Source organism: Natator depressus, chromosome 6 (assembly GCF_965152275.1).
Source record: "Natator depressus isolate rNatDep1 chromosome 6, rNatDep2.hap1, whole genome shotgun sequence".
Lineage (NCBI taxonomy): Eukaryota > Metazoa > Chordata > Testudines > Cheloniidae > Natator > Natator depressus.
In genome coordinates, this window is record NC_134239.1 from 30,628,085 (window position 1) to 30,652,932 (window position 24,848).

Consider the following 24,848-nt stretch of genomic DNA (forward strand, 5'->3'; position numbering starts at 1 on the left):
GTGCCAGACCCTCAATAAATACCCCAAAAATGTGCAGGAGCTCCCTCACTGATTTCTTATGATTCTACCTTCTGCAGTCCATGGGGTCTGCTTGGCATATTTATACCTTCCCTGCCCCCTTTACTACCACTGGCTTTTGTACTCAGATTTCATTTTCTGGTGGAGTATTCATCTTCCTCTTGATTTCAATTAAAATGTTTGTCTGAAATGGAATATCAGCATTTGGTGGAATTTCAGATAAATACCTATTTGAATCAGAATTTCAGTACAGCTCTAGTGTGAACCAATCTCAAAAGCCTCCTATTTTGCTCTGAGTGTAGCTGAGAAAAAAGATTCCATAGAAGTGGCACTTGCTATAGAAATATTCTGTTTTTCACAGTATTCCCAGTACAATCCCAGGAATAAAACTCTGAAATTACATTTTTTGTATGGAGTTCATCTCTGAAACCGAGCATTGTGCTATTGAAGTTGGACCTTTTTAAAATATAAACTTTGTCTTAAATATATTTAAGTACTACCTAAGACAAAAGTACAAGCAACCTAAAAGTTCTTACTTTACTTCACCTCAGAGATCCTTTTTATGTGTTTGCATAGTAAGTATGACTAAAGTTCATTAAAACACTCCTTTTAAATCCATGAATTTAAAATCAGGACTAAAAATGTATATTACTTAAAGCAGTCTAGATCCAAAAAAAGTTTTTGTTTTAAAACAGCTTTTATGGTGAAACAGTGCTAAGAGCAAATATTCATAATTGTTTAAATATTTCATTTTATATTGCACTGATTTTCAAAAAGTTATTTTTACATGCATACTAATAAGAAGCAGGGGTTTTAACAGCTGCATATTAGAAACTGGATCTGTTGTGAACTACTGATATTTGTGTTTGTTAGATGTTTTTAAAAGTTTCCACTTCCACTAGTAGTACAATTGCATATGAAATGATGATGATTTGAGGTATAGAATACTTCAATACAAAATACAAGCACATTTTTTGTGTTTTAATTAATCAAGCCTGAGTTTTATCATGCCTGTTTGCTCGTATTCTGTATAACCGCAGTTGATCACTACCCCTGGAGAGAGAGCCTTGTGCTTGTTTCATCCGTTGCATTTGGTTACTATGGCAGCAAAAAATGGCATGAAAACTCCTGGGATATAGAAACATAAACTTAGGCTATTTAGTTTTCTGCCCAAAAGAGTAGAAGGTTTAATTATATTAAAAGGTAGACAGATTAATTTGAAACTGCTTTGTTTCAGTAACAGAAGGTTGTTTGTGACTTTTATTTATACAGGTTTTTTTCTGTGGGTTAAATATTTGTATCTCTTTTAGGAAAACTGAATTAGCCATCTCATGGACATTAAAAATTCTGGCTGCTGGTGAAAATGCTGCAGTATCGGATTTTGTTGTTTTGTAAAAATAAGTGAGGTTTGCCAAGAAATTCTTTGTAACCAATTAAATGTTGTGCTCTCCATATAGATAGGAATGTAGTCTAGGTATGATGGGGAATGGCATAGGGAGTCAGGAGGTATTGTACCAAACTGCCTGCGTTCACAAGCTTTATATTGATTCACACAGGTCCAGAATGCCAACTGCAGCAAATGTCAGTTTTCCAAAAATGTGTGCCAAGTAAGGTGTAATCATTTGGATTAGCTAACCTTCCCTTGAGTAGGTGCCTGTGTGTGTGCTTTTATGATGGGAGAGAAAGAGAACTGAAAAAGTATGTTGAATAACGTGGCACTGTTACGGCAGCGCAGCTGTTGTTGAATAATAGATATCATTAAACTCCAATATATGTTTGTTTGAACTGATGATGCTGAATATGGATTATGGCTTTCTTTACTTATTTGTAAAAGTAACTGTTTTTAACTCTGTCAGTGTTAATATGCTTGAGTGTTCCAGACAGTAAAATGGGATTGTCTCTGCATATATTTCCTTTTTATTTAAAATAGTAACTGGCTAAGGATGTCCTCTTCGTTAATTGACAATTAAGAGACTTGCATTTGAATGTTGTGTGTTGAATTGGGTTATGTTCTGGATTGATTTGGTTGTGATGAGCATATAAATTCATCCTTGAAATGCCAGGTAGAAACTGATAGGATTTATCCTTTCTTTTCGGTTGTTCTCATTAGCCCTTATATAGTTGCAGATAGTTTGGATCAACACACAGGTGGCTCACAAGCCATTATTGAGCTGGAGAGTTATACATTTGTTTAATATTAATCAGCTGGCTATTTTTCAGAAAAGTTTCCAACAGGGACATAGAAAAATAGGTATTAATTATTTTAAAGGAATTACTAAACTGACACAGGTACAGATTAAATATACCCTTTCTCTCATGTTGTACTGGATTGATACCACATCCTGCTATTTTTAAATAACTACCTAGGATGTCTTAACAGGTTTATGAATCATTGCCATGTAAACATTGGAAATAAAATGTTAATCATTCCAACACTGAGCTTTTCATTTTGTTCAGAGAGAGATTATGTGGTAATATAAACATCAAATGTCTCAATTTAGTAAGGTGTTGCCGTATTGCACAGTGAGCCTCTTCATACAATGCAGGAAGTGTAGTTTCTGGTAAATTGAGTGAAACTACTGACTCTACTCAGATTTATCAAATCAAGCATGTCTATCAAATGTCAGTATTAAAAGAAAGTTTGTCAGGTGTGCAGTGGTTTTTTTCGGTCAGGCAAATGTACTTTGAGCTAAATCTTCAAAAGGACTTAAGTGCCTAAGTCCAATGTTTTGGTACCACTGGGATCCTGTGACCCCCCCCACTCAGCTTCTGCCTAACTTTGTAGGCACCTAAATTTCTGCTGTTTAGTGTCCTCATAACATGTAAGTTTCTCACTGCTGCCTCATCCTAGTCACCTGGACGTGTATCTCCCACCTAAACCCCAGCAGGATCCTTAAATGAGGCATTGCAGGACCTGATCAGGCAGGCATTCTCAAAAGCACATCTAAACTCACAAGACGGACGTGATGGTAGGGGTGCCTGCTTTAAACTTTTAGCTCAGTGGTTAAAACGCTAACCGTGGATGTGGGGAGACCCCAGTTCAATTTCACATTTTGTCTGATGTTTAAAAGAGTCTCCCACTTCTCAGGAAAGTAGCCTAACTACTGAGCCATGGGATATATATGGGCTATGAGTAGGGGCGTCTCAGTCTCTCTTGTTGGCGTTGTTCCGCTGTGGTTACCCTAGTGATAAAAGCACTCATCTGAGAATTGGGAGACCTAAGTTCAAATAATTTCTGCACATTAGGCAGATCGGGGGAATTGAACCTGCATCTCCCACATCAATGGTTTGTGCTCTAAACTGAGCTAAGAGTTTATAAGGGAAGAGAAGGCAAAAGAAACCAGCTTGGACTTTTTCTTGGGATTTCACAGGATAGTTAGGGAACTGCAGCCTGAAAGCAACCCCATCAGAAAGGAGAAAGATGCATGTCTCCACCCAGGACAGTCGATGGCTGGGGTGCTGGAGCCAGGAGTGGGGACCCTTGCTGGCCCATAGAGGGGGAGCCCTTGCTGGATGATAGAGTGGGACTACAGGTACAATTACCCTGTATTGTGACACATAATGCCTAATCTAAAGGTATTGTTACCATGGGAGAATGGGTCAGTTAGTTTTGATTTTTAAATGTTAGACTTTGTGTGTGTGTGTGAGAGAGAGAGAGAGAGAGAGAGAGAGAGAGAGAGAGCGCGCATGTACAACTGGCCAACCATTATGGGAGGCAGGTATCATAGGCTAGGGAAGGCAGTGCCTTCCCAAACAGCCAGGCGTGGCTCCGCCCCCAAGCCGCTTCCTGCTCTTGCCCACTCTTCCCAGATCTCCTGTGCAGTGGTTGGGGCTGGGGACTGCGTGCCGCCCGCCCAGAGGGAATCAAAGTTGTGCTGTTGTTTCTTCTAAGCTTAATTTAAATTACATGTTCAGAAATAGTGTCTCTCTTTTAGGACTTCAAATCAACTGAGAAACTGTTGGACAGGTAATCGTTCAGGATGGAATAACTGGTGTAATTTAGGAAGAGCTGATGGTGCCTAACCTCTTGTCTTGAACGAACACCCTGTGGCAGACTGCTCTGATCGCAAACTGTTTTCCTCTGATTGCTGTTTTGTATGAGTGATAATGCTCAAAATGCTATTGTTCCCTGTTGTACTTAGTATTTGACTGAATATCTCTGGCAGCAATGTTTAGGGTGGCTAATTTGCCAAAATTTTTATGTAAATTTTAATGCACACATATTAAGATTAGAATGGGAGACATTCAGAGATTGTCATTAACCTGTTTGCACTGTTAATCATTTTTGTTGTAACTGGGGTATGTTTACCAAGCAACTAGATGCCTGTGGCTGGCCTGTGCCCCCTGACTTGGGCATGAGCTGTGGGGCTGTTTCATTTCTGTGTAGACTTCCGGGCTTGGTCTGGAGCCTTCCTCTGGGACCCTGCAAGGTGGGAGGGTCCCAGAGCTCAGGCTACAGCTCAAGCCCAGAAGTCTATACAACAGTGAAATAGCCCTGCAGCCCAAGCCCTGCAAGCCCAAGTTGGTTGGCGTGGACATCTAGTTGCTGTGTAGACATACCCTTAATTGTCATGTGTCTAACAAGTTACCTTTGTTATAGTTGAGCAAACTGCATTGTATTTGAATGTTTCAGACAATACCACTTGGCCTCTTTAAATCCTTGGAACAAGAATGGTCTTGTGTTTAAAGCACAGTTCTGAGAGCCAGAGCTGGGAATTGGAGCTAGCTGAAAAAGGGGAATCCCTCCGTGAACATGTTCATGCTTTTGGGGAAAGTGTTGCCCTGTAGAGGGACAAATGTCACAAATGTGAAATTTTTCAGAGAAAGGGCTTTAAAAGGCGGAGGGGAGGAAGAAGGAAACAGATTTTTCAGCTTCCTAGCTGCCCTCAGGGAAGGCTCTTGTCAGTTTAACTTGTAAAACTGTCAATAGTCTTCCAGCCTGGCTGCCAGAGAGGCAGAGTACTCTGTGCCTCAGGTTCCTCATCTTGAAATAGAGAGAATTCTTATTTCATCAGTGGCGGTATTGGTGCTGTGAGGCAAAATTAATTAATGCTACTATAGTGTATTGAGATCCTTTTTGGATCAAAGGGGCTATGTAACTGTAAAATATATTATGAATATTGTTATTACGGCTGCCACCACTACTGCCATCTGGTATCTTCCTCGCCCGGTATGCCATTACCAATACCAATGTGCTAAGTCTAGACCGACGACAAGTTAGCTCTTTGTTTCAAATATTTTTTGCCTGTATATTATGAAATAAATGCAGAAGATTGTATGTTCTGGTAGTTTTGTGAATAGCTGAGGTCTGCTGCTTGAGAATTTACTGCATGTGGTCTGTTACTACATTAAAAAACTTAAAAAAAAAAAAAAAAGTTTGTTTCATTTAACTTTACTGTGTTAACAAACAAGTTCTGCTTTGATCCTGGAACAAGATAATTGACTTCCTGCATCAATACAATTATTTGTTAGTGTTGGCATTCCTCTTGTCCTCCGGTGACCTAGACTTACTAATCCCACCTTCCTTCAAACCAAACAATAATTCTTTGTTGCTTCCTGTTTTGATGTCACCTCTCTCCCTCTTTCCAACTGAACAATCAGCTCTCCTGTGGCATAAAAAACAGACCTAGCAAAAAAAAGTTTGGGGCTTTCCTTAGCTTACCAGACCTACAAAAAAGTTTAAATGACACTGACACATCAATCTCTTCTTTCCCTACTCACCTATATCTGTATAACTAATATACTACAGGGCATAAAGTGGATTTTGAAAGCTTATAGTACACTACAATAGCTAATCATTACTGGAACATTTTAGACAAACTCTTACTGATACAATAGGTACTCTATTTGTGAGGCACTTAATATAAAAACAATGTAAATATGTAAAAAGCACAAAACCATTTAAACAAAATTGATACAGACCCAGAAACTCAACTGAGGAAAATTGATGTATAACTAGAACAGAATGAGTTTAAAACAAATCTGTAAGATCATAAGAGTAGTTAAGAAAATTACCATGTTTTTATTTGATAATATTTATAACCAGTTAGCAAAAAAATCCCAATTTTTTGAAATATTATATGAAAATTTAAAACTGAAAACAGTTTGTTTTGAAGACTTGTTTAAATCTGTTCAGAATACCAGGTAAGCAGTGTTCTGAAATTTTCCAACATAGAAAACTAAGGGCTCCATTCAGCATAAATGTTAAGATTGTCCCCTCCGTTTTTTCAGGTCACTTTACAAGTGAAAATTACAATATGGCATAGCTTTCTTCTCTTTTGTTCTACAGAAAGATTAAGGGCTACTGAGAGAGACAAAGGAATATAGAAATTTGTAATGCTTCCCTTCATTTAAGAGAAATCATTCACCCAAGGTTAAAATTTTCTCAAGTGCCTAAGTCACTTTTGAAAATGAGGGTTAAGCTTTACCTCTCTGTATATCACTTTCCTATCTCTGTTCCTTTACCTATTTAGATTGTAAACTCTTCGGAGCAGGGGCTGACTTGTGTTTGTACAGTGCCCTGTGCAATGGGGCTCTGATATTGCTTGTGGTCTGTAGCTGCTACCATAATACAAAAGATAATAATTTTTCTTCATTGCAAAATTATTACATTATATGATCCTGGCCACTGTTTATTTTACAGGCTTACTCCGTCCAAGGGCTGGAGTAACTGTAACATAGACCTTGAGGACAGTGATGAGCTGCCAAAATCTTAACAACCGGTTTCCTCCTCACCCCATGAGGGGGTTGTGGCCCACCCCTGCTCCCCGGGGACTCCTGTCCCATCCAACCCCCCGCTTTCCTTGATGCCCTGCCACCCGGACCCTTGCCCCATCCACTCCCCTCCTCTGTCCCCTGACTACCCTCAGAACTGGGCATGAGGGTCTCATGGGCCACCGTAGTGGGTGCCCACCCCACCCCACCCCACCCCTAAGAGCCAGAGGGACCTGCCGGGGGTCGAGGTGGGGAGTCCCAGCGGTGCTTACCTGGGGCAGCTCCCAGGAAGCATCCGGCAGGTCCCTCTGACTCCTAGGGGTGGGGGAGCTCCAGTCCTGGAGCACCCATGGGGAAAATTTGGTGGGTGCAGAGCATCCACCGGCAGCTCCCCGCCTGGCCCCGCGCCCAGCCCCAGCTCACCTCTGCTCTGCCTCCTCCCCTGAACGCACTGCCCCACTCTGCTTCTTGGCCCACCCTCCCTGCTTCCTGCGAATCAGCTGTTCACGCAGGAAGCCTGGGAGGGCTGAGAAGCAGGCAGTGGCTTCGCGCTCAGGCCAAGGGAGGCGGAGGTGAGCTGGGGCAGAGAGCGGTTCCCCTGCGCCCCCACTCCCCACGGGTTACCTGCTGTGGCACGGGTGGCCCTCCTCGCATCTCCCTGCCCCAGCTCACCTCTGCTCCGCCTCCGCCTCCCTGGGCCTGAGCGCGAAGCCGCCACTTGCTTCTCAGCCCCCCCCCGTTTCCTGCGTGAACAGCTGATTCATGGGAAGCTGGGGGAGGGGGGTGGGAGAGAAGCAGAGCGGGGCGGCGTGTTCAGGGGAGGAGGCAGAGACGAGCTGGGGCCGGGTGCAGGGTGGGGAGCTGCTGGTGGGTGCTCTGCACCCATCAAATTTTCCCCATGGGTGCTCCAGTCCTGGAGCACCCACGGAGTCGGCGCCTAAAGCGCCACTTTTGGTAGGTTGTTAAATTTAGAAGCCCTTTTAGAACCGGTTGTCCAATTTAGAAGCCCTTTTAGAACCGGTTGTCCCTCATGGGACAACCGGTTCTAAAAGGGCTTCTAAATTTAACAACCGGCTCCAGCTCACCACTGCTTAAGGGTGTAACCTTAGTGCATACATTAATATGAATATTTTCTTGCTTGCACCAGCTAGCGGTTATCTCTGGCTGCTCAGCCTTGTGCTCATGCTGTCGTCAGGCTAAATACTTGCAGTCAAAGTTGGTATTTTGGCTAGATTACAGGTACCAAGTAAAGATGAATTTAAAGGGGAAAGGCGATGTTGCATTTAGCCGATTAGTGGCAATAGAGTACAACCGCAACTTAGTTAAATGGATGATACAACAAGCTGGGCATTTTCCTGAGAAAGAAATCCACCCAGCCAAAGGTGTATTGTGAATGCTGTTGGAATAAAAGAGTGTGTGAAGATTTATTCATGCCACAAGCAAAGGCAGAAAAGAGACATTGCACATGTTTGTGCATTTGAAATATCTTACTTTTTTTTACTGAAGTAAAGCTCTGAAAATAGATCATTTGGCTTCTCCACACAGAGTAAACTAAACCATTGGAGCAAATCAAGTAGAAGTAGCTGAGTGTGCTTATCTTGCTTGGTATATGGCTGCTGTGCATAGTAAGAAGTGTGCATTTCTTGTGAGGAATAATGGGCAATAGGTTTGGTGATAAATATCTGCAAGGAGTTCCTCCTCTAGGGTGTTGGCTTATTGTTTTGTCCTTAAGGGATATGCCCATTTCATTCAGTGATATGTTATAAATATGAACGATCTTCTCTCTCTGGGCAATGTGAAGGATCTGCCCCTTAATTTTATTAATCAGATTGGATGAATCTGTGTGGGCACAGGGCTCTGCCCTTGTGAAACAACTTGCAGCATCGGGGCCTATGAAAGCATAGCACTTAGACTTTCAGCTTCTTAATGAAGAACAGCTTGTATGACAATCGAGTCTGAAACAATGTGTTGCTGAGAAAATTCCACAGAATTTTAATATGCACCCTTTGAGGATAACTTAATTTTCCAGACTAAAATATATTTATCAAATATTTTGTTGATATTTTTCCTTCAACTTATCTGTTACTATCTGCATACTTTCTTTGAGTTCTCTTTCTCTCCAATTGAATAAAATTAGCTATTCCCCTCCTGCTTCAGCTTTTTCAGCTTGAGCATATGACCTATGCCATAGTAAATTGAAAAGAATCATACCTGTTGAGGCGGGTGGCATGGATTTCTTGTTGCTGATCACAGATACATTTTAGTGAACAAGAAGCTGTTTTCTCTTTTTAGATGGTCTTTCTATATGTTTGTGTAACACCTTTACGGTGAAATCTTCATCCTCAAGTCAAGTATACCTTTTAGACTAATCTTCAGGTAGTCTAGTTTGTAGGACCAATATATAATGTAACTGTATGTAGCACAGGCATTCACTGAGCTGGACAGCATTGTGAAAGCGAAATATTTCTCATGTCAAAACATTGGAGAACAATGTAAGAAAAGTTTCAGAGTAGCAGCCGTGTTAGTCTGTATTCGCAAAAAGAAAAGGAGTACTTGTGGCACCTTAGAGACTAACATTTATTTGAGCGTAAGCTTTCGTGAGCTACAGCTCACTTCATCGGATGCATTCAGTGGAGAAAAATAATCGTTAGCTTTGACATAACACTTTTCACCAGCAAAGCAACCTTTCTAATTTGTTAGAAATGTCCCATGTCATTCACTATGTATGGTATCATTTTATGCTTCTTTTAGTATCATTGGATATTGAAGGACTAGATGATCTTGTTCTGCCATTTTCTAGTCTAGCACAGCAGAGATGATGCTTGACCACTTGCACCAGTAATTCTGTCTTTAGAAAATTAATATAGAATTTCCTTTTAAACCATGATGATTCCATGTTTTCTAGTCTTGACCTGATTGTGTCTTTACTGTGTTTGTCTTTTTACCCTGGAAGGAATAGGTTACTTACTTGCTTTGCCTGGAAGTGTATATGTAATATATATGTGGTTAATGGTTAGCTAATGATTATCGATGTATATTTCAGTTCCTTTTTACAGACATTAGAAAAATGTTACAATGTGTGGAATAGTGTATCATACTACTGTTACTTTTTTGTTACCAATAAAGAATTATGAACCCCTAAATACCATTGGCAATATCTTCTTAGAAAAGACCTAGTACCAAAATAACGGGTGTTCCAAGTGATCCTTTAAGTGTGAAAATATATATAAAAAAGCAAAAGCTGATTGTTTTAAATACTGTGTTTTAAAAATACCTTTTCTTTCTTTTCTAGGCAGAATTCACACATGTCCAAGCAACAAGTAAACCAAAGACCCTCAAGCATGATCAGTGAAACATCCACTGCAGTAACTACATCCACTGTAGATACCAAACCTGGCTCCAAGGTAAGACAAAAGTCATATCATTTGGTCTGGTGGTAAAACCCTGGATCCCTTGAAGTCAAGGGGAATTTTGTTACTGAATTCAGTGAAGCCAGGATTTCACCCTGGAAGTCTAATAATGTGTTTCCAGGGAATTATGATATTAAACTATCTTCCACGCATGCAAATTTGAGAAAAAAAAAACAAGAATAACTAAATAAGCTTTGGACAGCTCAGAAGCCCCCAAGTAGATGACAATTTTAGGTGAGAATTTTGAAAATTATTGATGCGATGAAATGCAGAGTTTGAGAGGTTCCTAAGGAGTGGAAGTATGTGTAAGTAATACTAGTATTCCCACAGGTCATATGATTGTCCAAAGCACTTCAAAATCACCTGCAAAATAGTGGAAATTTTAACTTGGACTTCCACTTAATTTCCCTTTAGTTCTCATCACTTCCTCTTCCTTTATCTTAGGCACTTCTCCACTTTAGCCTCATGTATCATTAGTGCTTGCACCACTACTACATTTGGAACATTTAGATAACAAAAATAATAGAAAAAATCAACAAGCAGAACTGGTACAGAATATGACAGAAATGATCATCTTCCTGAGGGCACAAAATATACCTGTGCTTTACTTTAGTAAACCCAAACTTACTTTAGTTGCATCTCCAAGACTACAGTAAATTAAAAAATACAAGATGAGGGGAAAATGACCATAAGGAAGCAAAAATAATAGGAGAGCTAGCTAAGAAATATAAATGAAGCCTTAAATTTGTCTGTGGCCTTTTCACTTCTCAAACCTTCCCCACTGGAAAAGCGGAAAACCTGTTAAGTATCTAAGTCAGTGATACTTATACCTCTGTGGTTCAGGACCAACATCTCTCTCTCTCTCTCTCTCTCTCACTCTCACAGACACACACCCAGTAGTAGTATTGTATTTATTTACTACAATTGGTTAATAACATAGTAAAAGCATCCTGACTGGTTAATAAGTAAATCACAGAGTGTTTTACTATCATGTGCTGCAAAGAGCTGCAGGAGACACATAAGTCAAAGAAGAAAGGGTTTTGCCAAATTGATTGTAAAGAGTGCTTACTGAGTTAACCTCTTTGTTGATGTGGCATCAGCTGAAAACTTGAGTTCTGTTGTATTATTTTTCTTGGCTGATTACTGGGGAGAGGTAAGTCATGTAATGAAAAACCCAAAAACACTTTTTAGATCCAGAGTGTAATAATGCAATTACAGGTTACTAGACCAATGCACATGTTGTTATGTGTCAGTCACTAGTATTACATTTAAAGCCAAATGTGTTCACAATAAAAGTATACTAATAGATTAATTTGTCACCTTAAATGGTAAGCTTAAATGTCCACTTGAGGTACATGGTAAATTTTTTCAGTCACGCTTGCGAATACTTACATGTTTGTATTTATTTTATGCACTACTTTATTACGATTTTTTTAAATGTTGTTTAATTTTTTAAATTTTGCTTTTGTTGATTTGGTAGAGACAATTAGCGACACTGCCAAAATTGACAGACTTAACAGTTTACCTCCTGTAAGTAACTTTGGTGTGTAGAACTCCGTTGTAGAGGTGGGAAGGAGACTTTACTCACCCCCTTCTCCAGTTTGCCAGTAACTGATGTCCATCATCACCTTACAACATCCTTCAGTCCTTCTCTTGCCCTATGAGGAACTCTACTACAGTTCTGTCTGCATCCTAGTACAAGAGAGAGCCTGAGTGCTCTTGGAAGCCTACCAGGTGCAGCATTTCCCCCGATGCAGCAGCATGGGCTCTGGTACGGAGCTGGGTGAACTGGTTGGGTGGAATCTCTTCTGCTTCTTGTGCTCCTCCAATGAGATTTACTGAGGTCCTCTTTACTCTAAATCCTTTTTACCACACTTTTGCTTTGCCCCACAGAGATTCTTACTTATCATCAGGATCTTCTCCCTTGTGGAACCTTTTGCTTCCAATTATCTACGTGTCTTCAGGGTGCAGGGATGACGACACGACATCCAAGGTCTTAACAGAAGCTCAGATCCACTCTTACTCAGAGCTAGACTTAATTATTCCATGCATCCCTAGCAGTTCAATCACTGCTGTTCCTCCACAGACTCAAAGTGGACATTTTTGGCTATCTCCCAAACAAACAAAGATTGTTTTCCTCCTTCCCAAGGATCACTTGGCCAGTATTAAGCAGCAGCGAGAATCTCTGGACAAACATTAGGGCATTTGAAATTAATGTAAAGATAAGACACTTAGTATCATATTAAACTATTAGAAGAACATAAGAATGGCTATACTGGATCAGAGCAATGGTCCATCTAGCCCAGTATCCTGTCTTCCAGTGGTGACCGGTACCAGGTTCTTCAAAGGGAACGAAAAGAACAAGGCAATTATTGAGTGATCCATCCTCTGTCATCCAGCCCCAGCTTCTGGCAATCAGAGATTTAGGGACATCCAGAGCATGGGGTTGCATCCCTAAACATCTTGGCTAATAGAAGTTGATGGACCTATCCTCCATGAACTTATCTAATTCTTTTTTGAGCCCAGTTATATTTTTGGCCTTCATGTCCCCTTGCAATTAATTCTTCAGGTTGACTGTGTGTTGTTTGAAGAAGTATTTCCTTATGTTTGCAGGGAAAATACAACGTAACCTGTCAAACATAACTTGCTGCCTACTAATTTCATTGGGTGATCTCTGGTTCATGTGTTGTGAAGGGATAAATACCAGTTCCTTATTCACTTTCTCCACACCATTCATGATGATATAGTCCTCCATCCTCCTTAGTCGTCTGTTTTCTATGCTGAACAGTCCCAGTCTTTTTAATCTCTCCTCACATGGAAGCTGTTCCATACCCCTAATAGTTTTTGTTGCCCTTCTCTTTACTTTTTCCAATTCTAATGTATCTTTTTTTTTAAGATGGGGTGATCAGAACTGCACTGCGTTCAAGGTACAAGGCGTACCATGGATTTATGGCATTGATGTTTTCTGTCTTATCTATCCTTTTCCTAATGGTTCCTAACATTGTTAGCGTAATTGGCTGCCACTACACATTGAACAGATGTTTTTAGAAAACTGTCCACAATGACTCCAAGATCTTTCTTCAGTGGTAACAGCTAATTTAGACCCCACTGTTTTGCACGTATCATTGGGATTATGTTTTCCAATGTGCATTACTTCGCATTTATCAACACTGAATTTCACCTGCCATTTTGTTGCTCAGTCACCCAGTTTTTAAATTGGAAAAGTTGGACACCAACACTGTTATGATTCAGATGGAATTGGAACAGCCTTTGGTACTGATATGTTGATGATAATAGGAAGCTGATTTTCCTCAACTACTTAATTAAATTCCAGTGCCAATATACATGTGCCTTTGAAGAGTGCTAGAACTATTTCATTACTGTGTAACAAAATATGAAACAATGCCTTGGTTATTTGTAATCTAACTGATGTGACTTTAATACAGTATGTTTAGTACTATTGCAGTGTGCTTCTTTTCAGGTTTTAAAATCTTATAATAAAGTTCACAGCTTTGGAAAGAGGGACCAGTCTATCAAGAGGAACCCTAATGTTCCTGTTGTGGTGAGAGGCTGGCTACACAAACAGGTATGTGAGAGATTATTTGTTTCTCTTTGTATTGCAGAATGTGCAACAGAATATATCAGATATCTATGAAAGCTTTTTAGATAACAGTAAAAGAATTGAAGGGCCTGAATTTCAGTTTTGTGGAAAACCTGAAGCTCCCATTGACTTCAGTAGAGAGTTGCTTGTGCTCAGCACCTCTAAAAGTCAGGCCCTTAGGCTTTCCATAGAGATTTGATTTGGACATGGAAAAAATGAGAGAAATGCTATAGTATTTAAATGTGGAAGCCACAACTTTATTTTAAACTGCTACCTAACTCTGGTAACCACTGCACATACCCGACAGGATTATTCCAGTGTGGATCTCAACTGGCACCGGTGACCCTACTGTATATAAATCTGAGAGTGATTATGAAAGACTGCCAATGGATTCTGACTCAAAGCCAGAGTCCTGACTCCTTCCCATCCTCCACTGTAGAGGTAGGAGGGATAAGATAAGGGGAGCCACAAGCCGAGCAAGAAAGAAGCCAGCCGTCTCATCATGTATTACCATACCAGGACTATTGCTTGAGCAGCCCACTCTAGGTTACAGGACTTTAGTCAGATCCTTTTTAACCCACCAATCATACTGGAATCTGCCAGTGTTGCAGCAGTTGTAACCTAAATGCCCCAGAACCAGACCTCCTGAATGTCATAGTAAGTGAAAAAAAATCCACACAGCAGTTTGCCAGTTCTGCCATATGAAAAAATTCCCTTCCAGACCCTACACTGCTGATCAGCCTAGCCCCCACATCACTGGAGATCTATCAGTTAGATTAAAAGGTGGTGAGGATGGGAGCCATGATGGCTAACCTCTCTAGGCAATAAACTGTATCAACTCACATTCCACTACCAGCAAAGGGGAGCTAGTCTCCTGGCCCCGGTAGCACCCCTAATGCCCAGTGGCAGCTGCAGTGGGCGGGACAGGCCCAATAGTCTAGATCATAAAGGCCTTTTCCTTTTGTTCCAGTATGGAGCTGACAGTTTTGTTCTTTTTAATTTATAAAATCTTATCTTAAATCAACAATCCAGACATGGTTAAGAGGTGTCTATTCATCCTAAAATGTATTGACAATGTTCAAAACTGCTTTCTCTTTCCTAAAATATGAATTGTTTCATACAAAAAAATTAAATTGTAATTGCTTTTCAAATCTCTGTGCTTTAGTTGATAATACATATTCTGTTGAAAATCTTGTCAACTGCTTAAGGCCTCATAGGCTCTAGTGTATTCAAAATAGATTTTTTTAAGTTACCTTGAAGGTTAGTGACAGAATCGTCTAGGAAGTGTGTCTTAGCCTTTTTGTATTTTCTATGAAATTTGTCTCTTGATTTATTTACAGGTTTTTTTTATGCTTTTCTGTGCTGTTCCATTAAGTTTTCCCTGTTCACTCTGCTTATATGCTGATCCTCATCTTTGTCAAGAAGCAATCCTTGGAATGAGTATCACTTCCTGATACACAATTAATTATCCTAATTGCCTGATAGATCTGTGAGGAAAATACATGGTAGCTACCCATACTGCGCAATCCATGTACACTTTAGATTTGAGATTAGTTAGAGAATAAAAATAATTTTTTTGAAAATTGTCCTGGATCACATAGGGAAGATTTGTCCTGTAACTAGATGTTATCCTTGATGATTCTATCATTGCATAATGTTTCTCCAAGCAAATGTAAAATATTCATTTTTGTAATGATTAATATTGTATTTTGGGACAACGGTGGTAATCTGTTAATTAGTAGAGCACTGTAGGAATTAGATGATAAAACAACCACTATATGAGCTTTTATTTGAACTGAAAAAATTATATTAAATTCCTTGCTTTTGCAGGATAGCTCTGGAATGAGATTATGGAAAAGACGATGGTTTCTGCTGTCTGATTATTGTTTGTTTTACTATAAAGGTGGGTAGACAATGTAGTGGTTTTGAAAGTTTTCATGAAACTGAGGTCATTGTGAAAAATATTCTAATTTGTTCTTCAGAACTTCTCTTAAGAGCTCGAAAAACTGTTAGACTTTTTCACCACTGTTTACCCCTCAAACAGTTGTTTAACATTACATTGTGACTCAAACCCTCATTAGAAAGCAACATTTTTGTTTGCTTGCTTGTATTGGTTTCTCACACTTATTGGAATAAAGTTATGGTTAAGACATGGGTAGTCCAGAGACATGTGTTTCGAGCAGTGGTATAGACGATAGATGCTGCTGCTTTGTATTTTTATAGCACTTTACATGTTCAAAGCACATTACCAACATTAATAAACATTAACACCCCGGTGATATAGGAAGGTAAGTATTTGTACAGCTGGAAAAACAATGAGATTGTGACTTGCCAAAAGCCACACAATCAGTGGCAAAATCTGTATTAGAACCCATGATTCCTGACTCTTGCTCCAGTTTTTAACCTCTAGGTTTTTTGTATGATCTTTGGTAAGTCACACAGCTTCTCCATATGCCTTGGTTTGTTCCTGAATCGAATGGGGATAATACTTCCCTAACTCACATGGATGTTGAGATTAAGTACATTGTTTGTAAAGTGCTTTGAAATATTTGGAAGGCTTTATAGAAGTGCCAAGTATTATTTATTCATATTTATGGCTATTCCTCTATGTAGTGCCAGTAATAATGAATGTTCATTAACTATAGTAATTATTTGGTTAGACGTAAGAATCACTGAGTGAAATTGTTTTAGATGATCATAATGGTCTATTTTGACCTTAAAAATAAAAATAAAAATCTAAGAATGTTTACTATATATTGATCTGAGAACATTGCACACATGAGTGAGTAAAAAGGCAGGAAGGAAGAAGAAACAGGACAACGTGGGTTGCCAGTCCCCATGCATGGGGCCTTACTAGGAATGGATCCAAGGGGGAGTCTAAGTGGAGACAGTGCTGCCTATTAGTAGGCCCTTGTTGCCTCAGTAGTTTTTAAAAGAAAGCTGAGCAAGGACTATCTCTCTGCTTTGTCCCTCTTTAATTCATTGTCACCTTGGTGGCCTTCTTTTCCACTTTCCCATGTTTCTGCCATTTGGTCACTAAAGGGACATCAGTGGGAGCTTTGTTCTGGAATTGTATTCTTCTGACTAAATAAAAATAAGGGGAAATTTTGGTTGGCTGGAAGAGTTCTGGTAGCATTACTTCATATAATAAGCACTTGTTTTTATCACTTGTTGGTACTGTTATTGGTATATGTTAGGGCAGCGATTCTCAACCTTTCCCGACTGCTTTCAGGAGTCTGAAGCCCAAGCCCCACCAACCAGTGCTCAAGCCTGAGCCTGAGTCCACCACCTGCAGCTGAAGCATATTGTTTTGCTTCGCGGGGCCCTGAGCAATTTCCTTGCTTGCCACCTCCTAATGCCGGCCCTGCACTTGTGACCCTTCTGGGGGGTCGTGTGCCCCGGGTTGAGAAACACTGATCTAGATGAGTTGATGTACGCTGTGGAAGACCTCTGCATAACACCAGGGGTATGTGTATACCTGGTTGAGAACCACTGTGTTAGGGAATATGTTTTTTTACACCTGATGAAGAAGTGCCCTGAATCATTTTGATTTTTCTTTCATTCAATAGACAGCAGAGAAGAAACTGTTTTGGGTAGCATACCATTGCCTAGTTATGTAATATCTCCTGTTGGACCTGAAGATCGCATAAACCGCAAGTATTCCTTTAAGGTACAAGTAAATAAATTACAAAGCTTATGATTTATATTCAGCAGTAAATACACTAGATGTTTAAAAATGTTTATTTGCATAAGAGAAGACATTGTTTAGAGGAAACAATAACAATATCTCCATTTTAAAATAATTGTAAAAATGAATGTTTCATTTTTACATCTTATCTACTTCATACATATTTACAATGTTACATAGTTCTTTCTTGGATCTAATAGTTTTATCATAGTTCATTTTTCTGCTATGCTATAAGTTTCCCTGTTGCTTTAGTATGTGCCTGTGGTTAATGATCTTCTGTCTGTAAAATATCAGAAAATAAAACTGACAAACCTTATCATTTCTCTTATAAATAGAGAGAAATATTGACTTTTTCCCTCATAGACTGCTTTGCTTTACTGTGGATGGGGATGACTTTTTTTTCTTCTTTGCAACAAAACCATCACTAAGTTTTGACAAGGAGAGGAAATGACAGTGCCATGACTTTAGTTGCTGTGTAATATAATGCATTGTGGCAATTAAACTTCTCATTTATTTTCTTTGCAAAAAATGGATAATTAGTATGGCCTCTATAATAGTTCAAAAGAATTAATTTCCTCCTTTTATCTCTTAACTCATGTTGTAATTTCCGTATCTTAGAGAGTAAGAACAGCCACCTTTAACTACTAAATAGAGTCTTGAAGCTATAGTTGTTGAAGGTTCTACTTAGAACAACATTTTAATTTTGCCTTCCATGTAGTTTAAGTACATCTATTGTTTTGATAAGGAGTGTTCTTTGTTAAAATTCTATGTTGAATGATTTATGGTTTGCTCTAGCTATTTATTGCTCTTTGAAAATGCAACAAAAGAAAATAAACCTATTCTTGGTAATGGAAAAGCCTGCTTCCAGCTCACTACATGTCTGAGCACATGCATTAAGGCAAATTATAGAGGCTTCAATGCAGGTTATATTTTTAAAATATACAGATATTTGGAACAGAACACGACACATTGAATCCATCAAAGTAAATTACAAGCATTAATCATGCACAGTTCCATCAAGTGGTATGCAAATGATGTTCTAGAAAGAAACTTTCTTCCATCTTTTTGCCTTAGGAGAATTACAGAAAGACTTAGCTTTTTAAATCTGCCCACCCAGAGCTTTTTCTTTCTTCTTGATTTGTAGGTTTTAGCAATTCAGACTGCCTGTTGCTGATTTCAGGTTTATTTTCTCTGGAAAATGGATTGAAATTGATTTGTTTAAATAAATGAATATTTCTTCTTCAAGTAGTGTCCCTACAGGTGTTCCACTTCAGGTGCACATGTGCCTTTGATTGGCAATTTTCAGTAGCAATGCCTGTTAGAAGCTCATGTGCCCTCTACCAAGGATATATAGAGCTGCAAAGGCAAACAGCTTTCAGCTTTGCCTCGACTTCTTAGTTCAGCTTGTTTAGTTCTTTTGATAATTGTACTACTTCAGTTATAATTTGGGGGTTCCTGTTCTGAGAGCTTTGCTTTTGGGGGCATCATCAACTTGGCATGTTGCTGTCCCTGGAATTAAAGCACTGCCTTACCTGCTGGGAAGCTGTCCCGGTCAGCAACAGACATTGTGTGTATCCGTTGTTTGGGAAACACCTGCATCCCAGCTAAATTCAGTTCAGTTCAGCTTTTAAAAGCAGATCTTGTAAAAAGTGGGAGATTAAACTTTGGCTCCTCGTGTTGGAGCACTCCCTCCTCCGATCTGCTTCAGATACAGGCCCAGATACCCTCCCAAGACATGAGCCTCAGAGTGAGCACCATGCTCTGTTGACCTTAGTACCTAGGTCTTCGCAGGATAAGAGAACAGAGGGTGCCATTAGAGCTCCTAGGAGGAGTAGTTCTGGATCTCCTTATAGTACCACTAGTATCTAAACAGGTGACCCAGACTGCAACATTGATACCTCTAGACAGGTACGGCTAGACAGATACTACCACCAACACTCTCAGTATTGACATTGGTTACTGTGGAGCCCCATCTAATCCAGATGCAGATTTACGCACAAGAAGTTCAGATTCTATAAGGACTTGTTAGTGTCTGATGAGCCAGAGTCTGCACTATGAATGGGTATCTAATAGAAGTCAGTACTGAGATATTCAGGGTCTCTGAGGTCTTACCATTTTCTGGTAACCCTGGTTCTCTGGTACCATTCCATCAACCAGACAATGGGGTCTGCTCCTCCTCTGCACTATAATGTGGACTCTTTAGATTCCCATATTGCTGTACAGGGATCTCCCACTTACCACCATAGAGACATCTTTCCAGGCACCTTACCTGAGAAAAAGCCCAAAGGGCAAGAGAATCTCATGCCCCTTCTTATGAGTCTGAGCAGCATTGGATGCATCCCCCTCTACGTTATGGTCCTCCTCAGTGGCCATATTGGGTCCCATAGGCAGCCTTCCATCAGCAATATTGAGGGATCCTAGCTACTCCTGTGGGGAATATTGTGAAAGGCAATCATCTGCTTCATCTCTCCCACTAAAACAACCACAACTTCTTGAGGAGCTTTTTAAAGAGCAAGAGACTAGAGTGGATAAGGATGTGACACCACAAACTAATATCTCTTCATCTTCTCCAGATGTAGCTGTGCTGCCTCCTATACTCTCTTATGCCAAAGATTTTAAACAGTTTTAGGAGCTGACTAAATGGATTGCTGCCTTGCTTCAGATCCCATTGAACAAGGTCTAAGAGTCACAACATAAGCTCTTGTATATACTCCACATGACAACTTCTGACTGAATAGCTACGCCAGTAAATGAGGCTGTACTGGATTCTGTCAAAACGATCTGGTAGACTTGAGCAAGCCGATTAAAAATACTTTGTTCTGCCAAAGAATTCTAAGTTTTTATTTTCACACCCTTTTCCTAATTCCTTGGTTGTGTGGAAGCTGTTAATTAGCGTTGTAAACAGCACCATACTGAGTCTATGCCATACAGTCACACCAGAAGCATCTTGATCTCTTTGGGCTTAAAAACTACTCTTCCTCAACGCTGTGGTTTAGAATAGCAAATTATTAGGCTCTGATGGCAAAGTGTAACCAGACCAATTACAGCAAATTAAACACTTTTATTGATCATCTTCCCACAGATCATCAGGAACAGTTTCAGGCCATCAAAACTAAGGGTTAGCTCTTAATGAGGACCTCACTGCAAACTTCCCTAGATGCAGCCAGCAGTGCAGCTTGTTCTATCTCTACTGCTGTTGTTATGCATTAAGCATCTTGGCTGCAGCTATCAGCATGTCTTAGGGAGATCTAAATATCATAGAAAACCTTCCTTTTCACACAGAGACTTTTCAGTGAGTCCACCAAAGAATCGTGCACATCTTAAAGGACTCAAGGGCCACTCTCTGTCAACTCCTGCAAATGAAAGACAATGCAGTTGATCACAAATGGAACAGAGATCCATCTGGTCCAATTCTCTGTCTTTCATAGACCAGCTGATCCACCTAAGAAAAGACAGATATCAGAAGGACTGCTTGCTGTGACCCCCTACCGCCACCCAACCCTTATTATCATTGAAGGGTCAATTTGATTATCTGGTTGAAAGTCAAGAACCCTTCCTACCTTGGGAATCTTCAGCAACACCACACTACCCATCTTCCTCCCCTGGGTGATCATCTCTCCCATTTTTGACCTGCATGGAAGCATATTACAAATTATAACATTGGGTAACTCCATCCATTTCTCCTCCATCCTGCCATCCCGCTTTCCTTGTCCCTCCTCAGGGATTCTTGTCACAAACATTTGCTTAGACAGGCTGTCCCTTGTATATGTAGGAGCCATAGAACCATTTCCAGTTCACCACGGAGGAAAGCGATTTTATCCCAAGTGTTTTCTGGTTCCATAAAAGAAGAGGGCATGGTGACCAAATCCAGTGCACTTTCTAGAAACATTTAGTGTATTTTTGCAAATTTGTAAAAATAAATAAATATGGAGAGCTGAGACCTTGTCTACACTACAGGTTACTTCAGTGTAACCCCTGAGCGATGTAATTTACACTGACCTAAGAGCCAGTGTAGACAGCACTATGTTGGCAGGAGAGCTTCCCCCACCGACCTAGTTACCACCTCTCATGGAGGTGGGAGTTATTAAACCGATGGGAGAGCTTTCTCCCATTGACTTAGAATATTTCCACCCCAAGCAACTACAGTGGCACAGCTGCAAGTGCTGTAGTGTAGATGTAGCTTCAGACACCATGTAACAGGAAAAATTACAAAGGAACTTTTGTAAAAGAATCTTCACTCCAACATTTAACAGGTATGATTCAGTAAGCCTTTTCCCTAGGAAGAAGCAAATACTGAAAAAGAGGTTAAAATGGAGGTCCAAGCTTCTACATCTCCTGAAGTATAAAATAAGAAACAATTGCAAAGGGAATATCTTATTAAGGATAGTTGTACTAGCTAAAACATATCTTTTTAGTGAAAAAATGCTGCTTGGAAACTTTTTCATTTTTATGATAAAGTTATAAGATTGTAAACCAATATAAAACTATTACAAAAGAAAAAAAGAATTTAGATGGGTTTCAAGAGCCAGACATCGTCTCCAGTATGCAAGTTCTGGTGCTGCTGTTGACACCTACATTTGTTAACCTTGTGCTTTTACCTAGGGAGGATCAACAAATTTGAATCACTCCTCACTAGTTCTGCAGTTTGCCATGTTTATGTTTACTGTTAAATAACAATTTCAGAAGCAATTAGGTTCTGTCAAAATTCCTTCTCAAATGATTTAGAGTATCCTAACTGGGCTTCAGTTAGTCTCTGACGATCAGCATAATATAGTCATAGACTCAGCCATGCAGGAAGAAGAGAAGAGAGAAAGAATGTGGTTTAATTAGTCACTTAACGTATCTGGGAATACCCAGCAATAAATCATAAGTTCAGGTCATTGTTCTTTCCTTAATTGTTTACACTTATCTGGAACCCAATTTGGTCCCACTCCATTGCTGGGACACCACCACTCTCTCCTCAAATGAGGGTTAAGAGGGGCTGGAAAATGGGGCAGGTAGTCTTCCCACTGTACTGGACATTAGGAGCCCCAACTCCTCTTTTTCCAGCTTCCTTAGGGGATGCCATCCCTTAAATCCCCTTCCAATTTCTGTTTCTCAGGGAACCATATCCCCTCTGTAATGAATACCTGTACTGGACACCTGCCACCTACTAAGTTTGCCACATCTTGACCTATCCTCCTCATGTACTTCGCCCTGACTCGCTGCGAGGAAAGCAAAAAAAAAAAAAAAAAAAATAGAAAAAACCCCACCATGCCTCAGCCAATCTGGTTGTGAAGCAAAAATTCCTTCCAAGGAACTAGCACAATGTCTACAGCAGATGATGATAAAGCCCAGTCCTGTTCTGATCTCGTGGGTGGGAAGTTGGGTGCTACTGATTGGTGATTGATGAAAGTTCCTTCCCAAATGTACGGAGTATAAATACTTCCCTCTCCTCTGGTGCACATGGTAGGTAAGTGCTGCCACATTGTCCATCCACTTCCTGTTCCCCCTCCCCCCCACCTCCTGGCTCTGCTAAAGTCAGTCCATCCCCTTTCCTCCTCCCTTGTAACCCAATTGCAGTGGGAACCTTAAAAGGAGCTCTATCCCCTTTTTCTTGCTGGATGGACAAAGACCCACCACATTCAGTTACGGTGAGGACATTTGGTTAAAATCACTATAAGCCATTATACTAAGACTTTTAATAATGATCTCTTCACCAAACAATGTCATGTAGGATTTTATTGCAAAGCCAGTGTTATGCTATTACTGGAGAACTCATAAAATAAATCATGCGTACGTAGACTGCCTTGTATTATTTGTAAAAGATCATTTGTTTGGCTGGAATTGACTCTACTTAAGCTTTTATCTGATGTTTGAATGCAGGTTTAAAGCCAGGACCTGTGGCTTTCTTATCTCAGAACAAAGTTTATAGCAGGGGCAAGAATAGATTTCCTAGGATTTCTATAGTAGTGATAACGTGAGACTGTCTCAAATTCCACACCTACAGCATCACGTGTCAGCTTGTAGAAGTTCAAGAGCACTGCCTTACCAGAATTCCATCACTCACTAGCCATTACATTTATCTAATCTGTTCAGTACCCTTAAATATACAGAGCATGGGTGAACATTATATGTCATAACTAAATGCTGCTAGAAATAGAAAACACAACAAGATTAATCCCAAAATAAAGCTAGGACTTTTTTCACATTGAAGTCCTGAACAAGTGGAAAATGTATCCTGTCATATTTTAAACATGGTCTGTCTTCTATTTAGTTTAGTGCAAAATGCCAATTACAGTATAAGTATGAGTTTAATTATTGGCCAGCTTCCATTTTAAACATTTATTTTCTGATAGATGTATTTAGTTTGTTGAGCTGGTCTTAGTATTAAACAGTTTAAAACACAGAGTATTAAAATCATACTAAAAGCTGGAGAGTTCTCCCTGAGAAAAGATTAATTTTGATTGTTCGTGTGTGTGAAAAGTATTTTCATAGGGAATGTTTTTTAAGTTTATCCAAATATAATACTAAAAAAATAGTTTAGGAATATTCCTCCATTATACTAGATTGAGAAAGTGGAGAGCTTTCCATCATTTCTTTGGCAAAGGAACAATTCATTGCAAGCAATTATACAGGCGTAGGTTCTGATCCTGCAGAATCATGTCCATGATTTGTTGCTTTAAGTCCAATATGGTGAAGATGAATAAGATGGAGTAGTAATAAAACTTCAATAAGAGATCACAAATGACATCAGCCCTACCAAGACACTCTATTTTTACACTGACACTACAATGTATAACTTCTATGACAGGGAGTTATCTCTTGGCACTTGAAACCAAGAAACGAGTGAAATCCCAATTTTTGCCTATAAAATAGAGGCCATTGCAACACTGTTTCTGGGTATTTTAATGTCCTGTATTAGCGGAAATCAGGATTTACTGTTTGGAGCTGCTCTTCATTGCTGAGACATGTTGGGATTTGGGCTGCCATCTTTGTCAGTTGCTCATAGTATCTCACTACTTCCTGAAGTTGGTGTTGACATACTTCACTCTTTATATATAAATCCAATAGCCAGATTTAAGGCACATATGCTACCAGGGAGCTTTCCCTTTAGGCTCTCTGGTAGCTTATGTACCCTAAATCTGTCTAATGGATTTATTACCATTATGTAAACTGAGGAAATGCCGTGCTCTGTATACCTGAAAGGGACTGTTTCAGACTTTAGAATGGAGGAAGAGGAGGGGGAAAATAGTGGTCTCAGCTTCTAGATTTCCTGAAGAGTTGTTATATCTAATTCCTCTTCCCTCTCCACATAATGTTGATAATTTTTTTACAGGAAAGTGATTCACAGTCTAGCTGAGGAATGAGATATTCATTTAATTTTGGCTCATAAGTGTTCCATAAATTTGACATTTTTCAACCTAAGAGTAAGAGG

General features: G+C 39.7%; 1 protein-coding gene across 7 annotated transcripts in view; it reads left to right on the top strand.

The window, feature by feature from the left end:
• The window catches only part of PLEKHA7 (pleckstrin homology domain containing A7), a 268,956-nt gene that overhangs the window by 153,576 nt on the left and 90,532 nt on the right, over positions 1 to 24,848 (top strand). For all 7 annotated transcript variants that reach the window (XR_012639855.1, XR_012639856.1, XM_074954938.1 and 4 more), the window contains 4 exons: positions 10,025 to 10,136; positions 13,624 to 13,728; positions 15,574 to 15,646; positions 17,313 to 17,413. Coding sequence is in view for 5 of the 7 variants with exons in the window: in XM_074954938.1 (XP_074811039.1) it covers positions 10,025 to 10,136; positions 13,624 to 13,728; positions 15,574 to 15,646; positions 17,313 to 17,413 (391 nt within the window). In the remaining 2 variants the exon portion in view is untranslated. The remainder of the gene's footprint in view (positions 1 to 10,024; positions 10,137 to 13,623; positions 13,729 to 15,573; positions 15,647 to 17,312; positions 17,414 to 24,848) is intronic.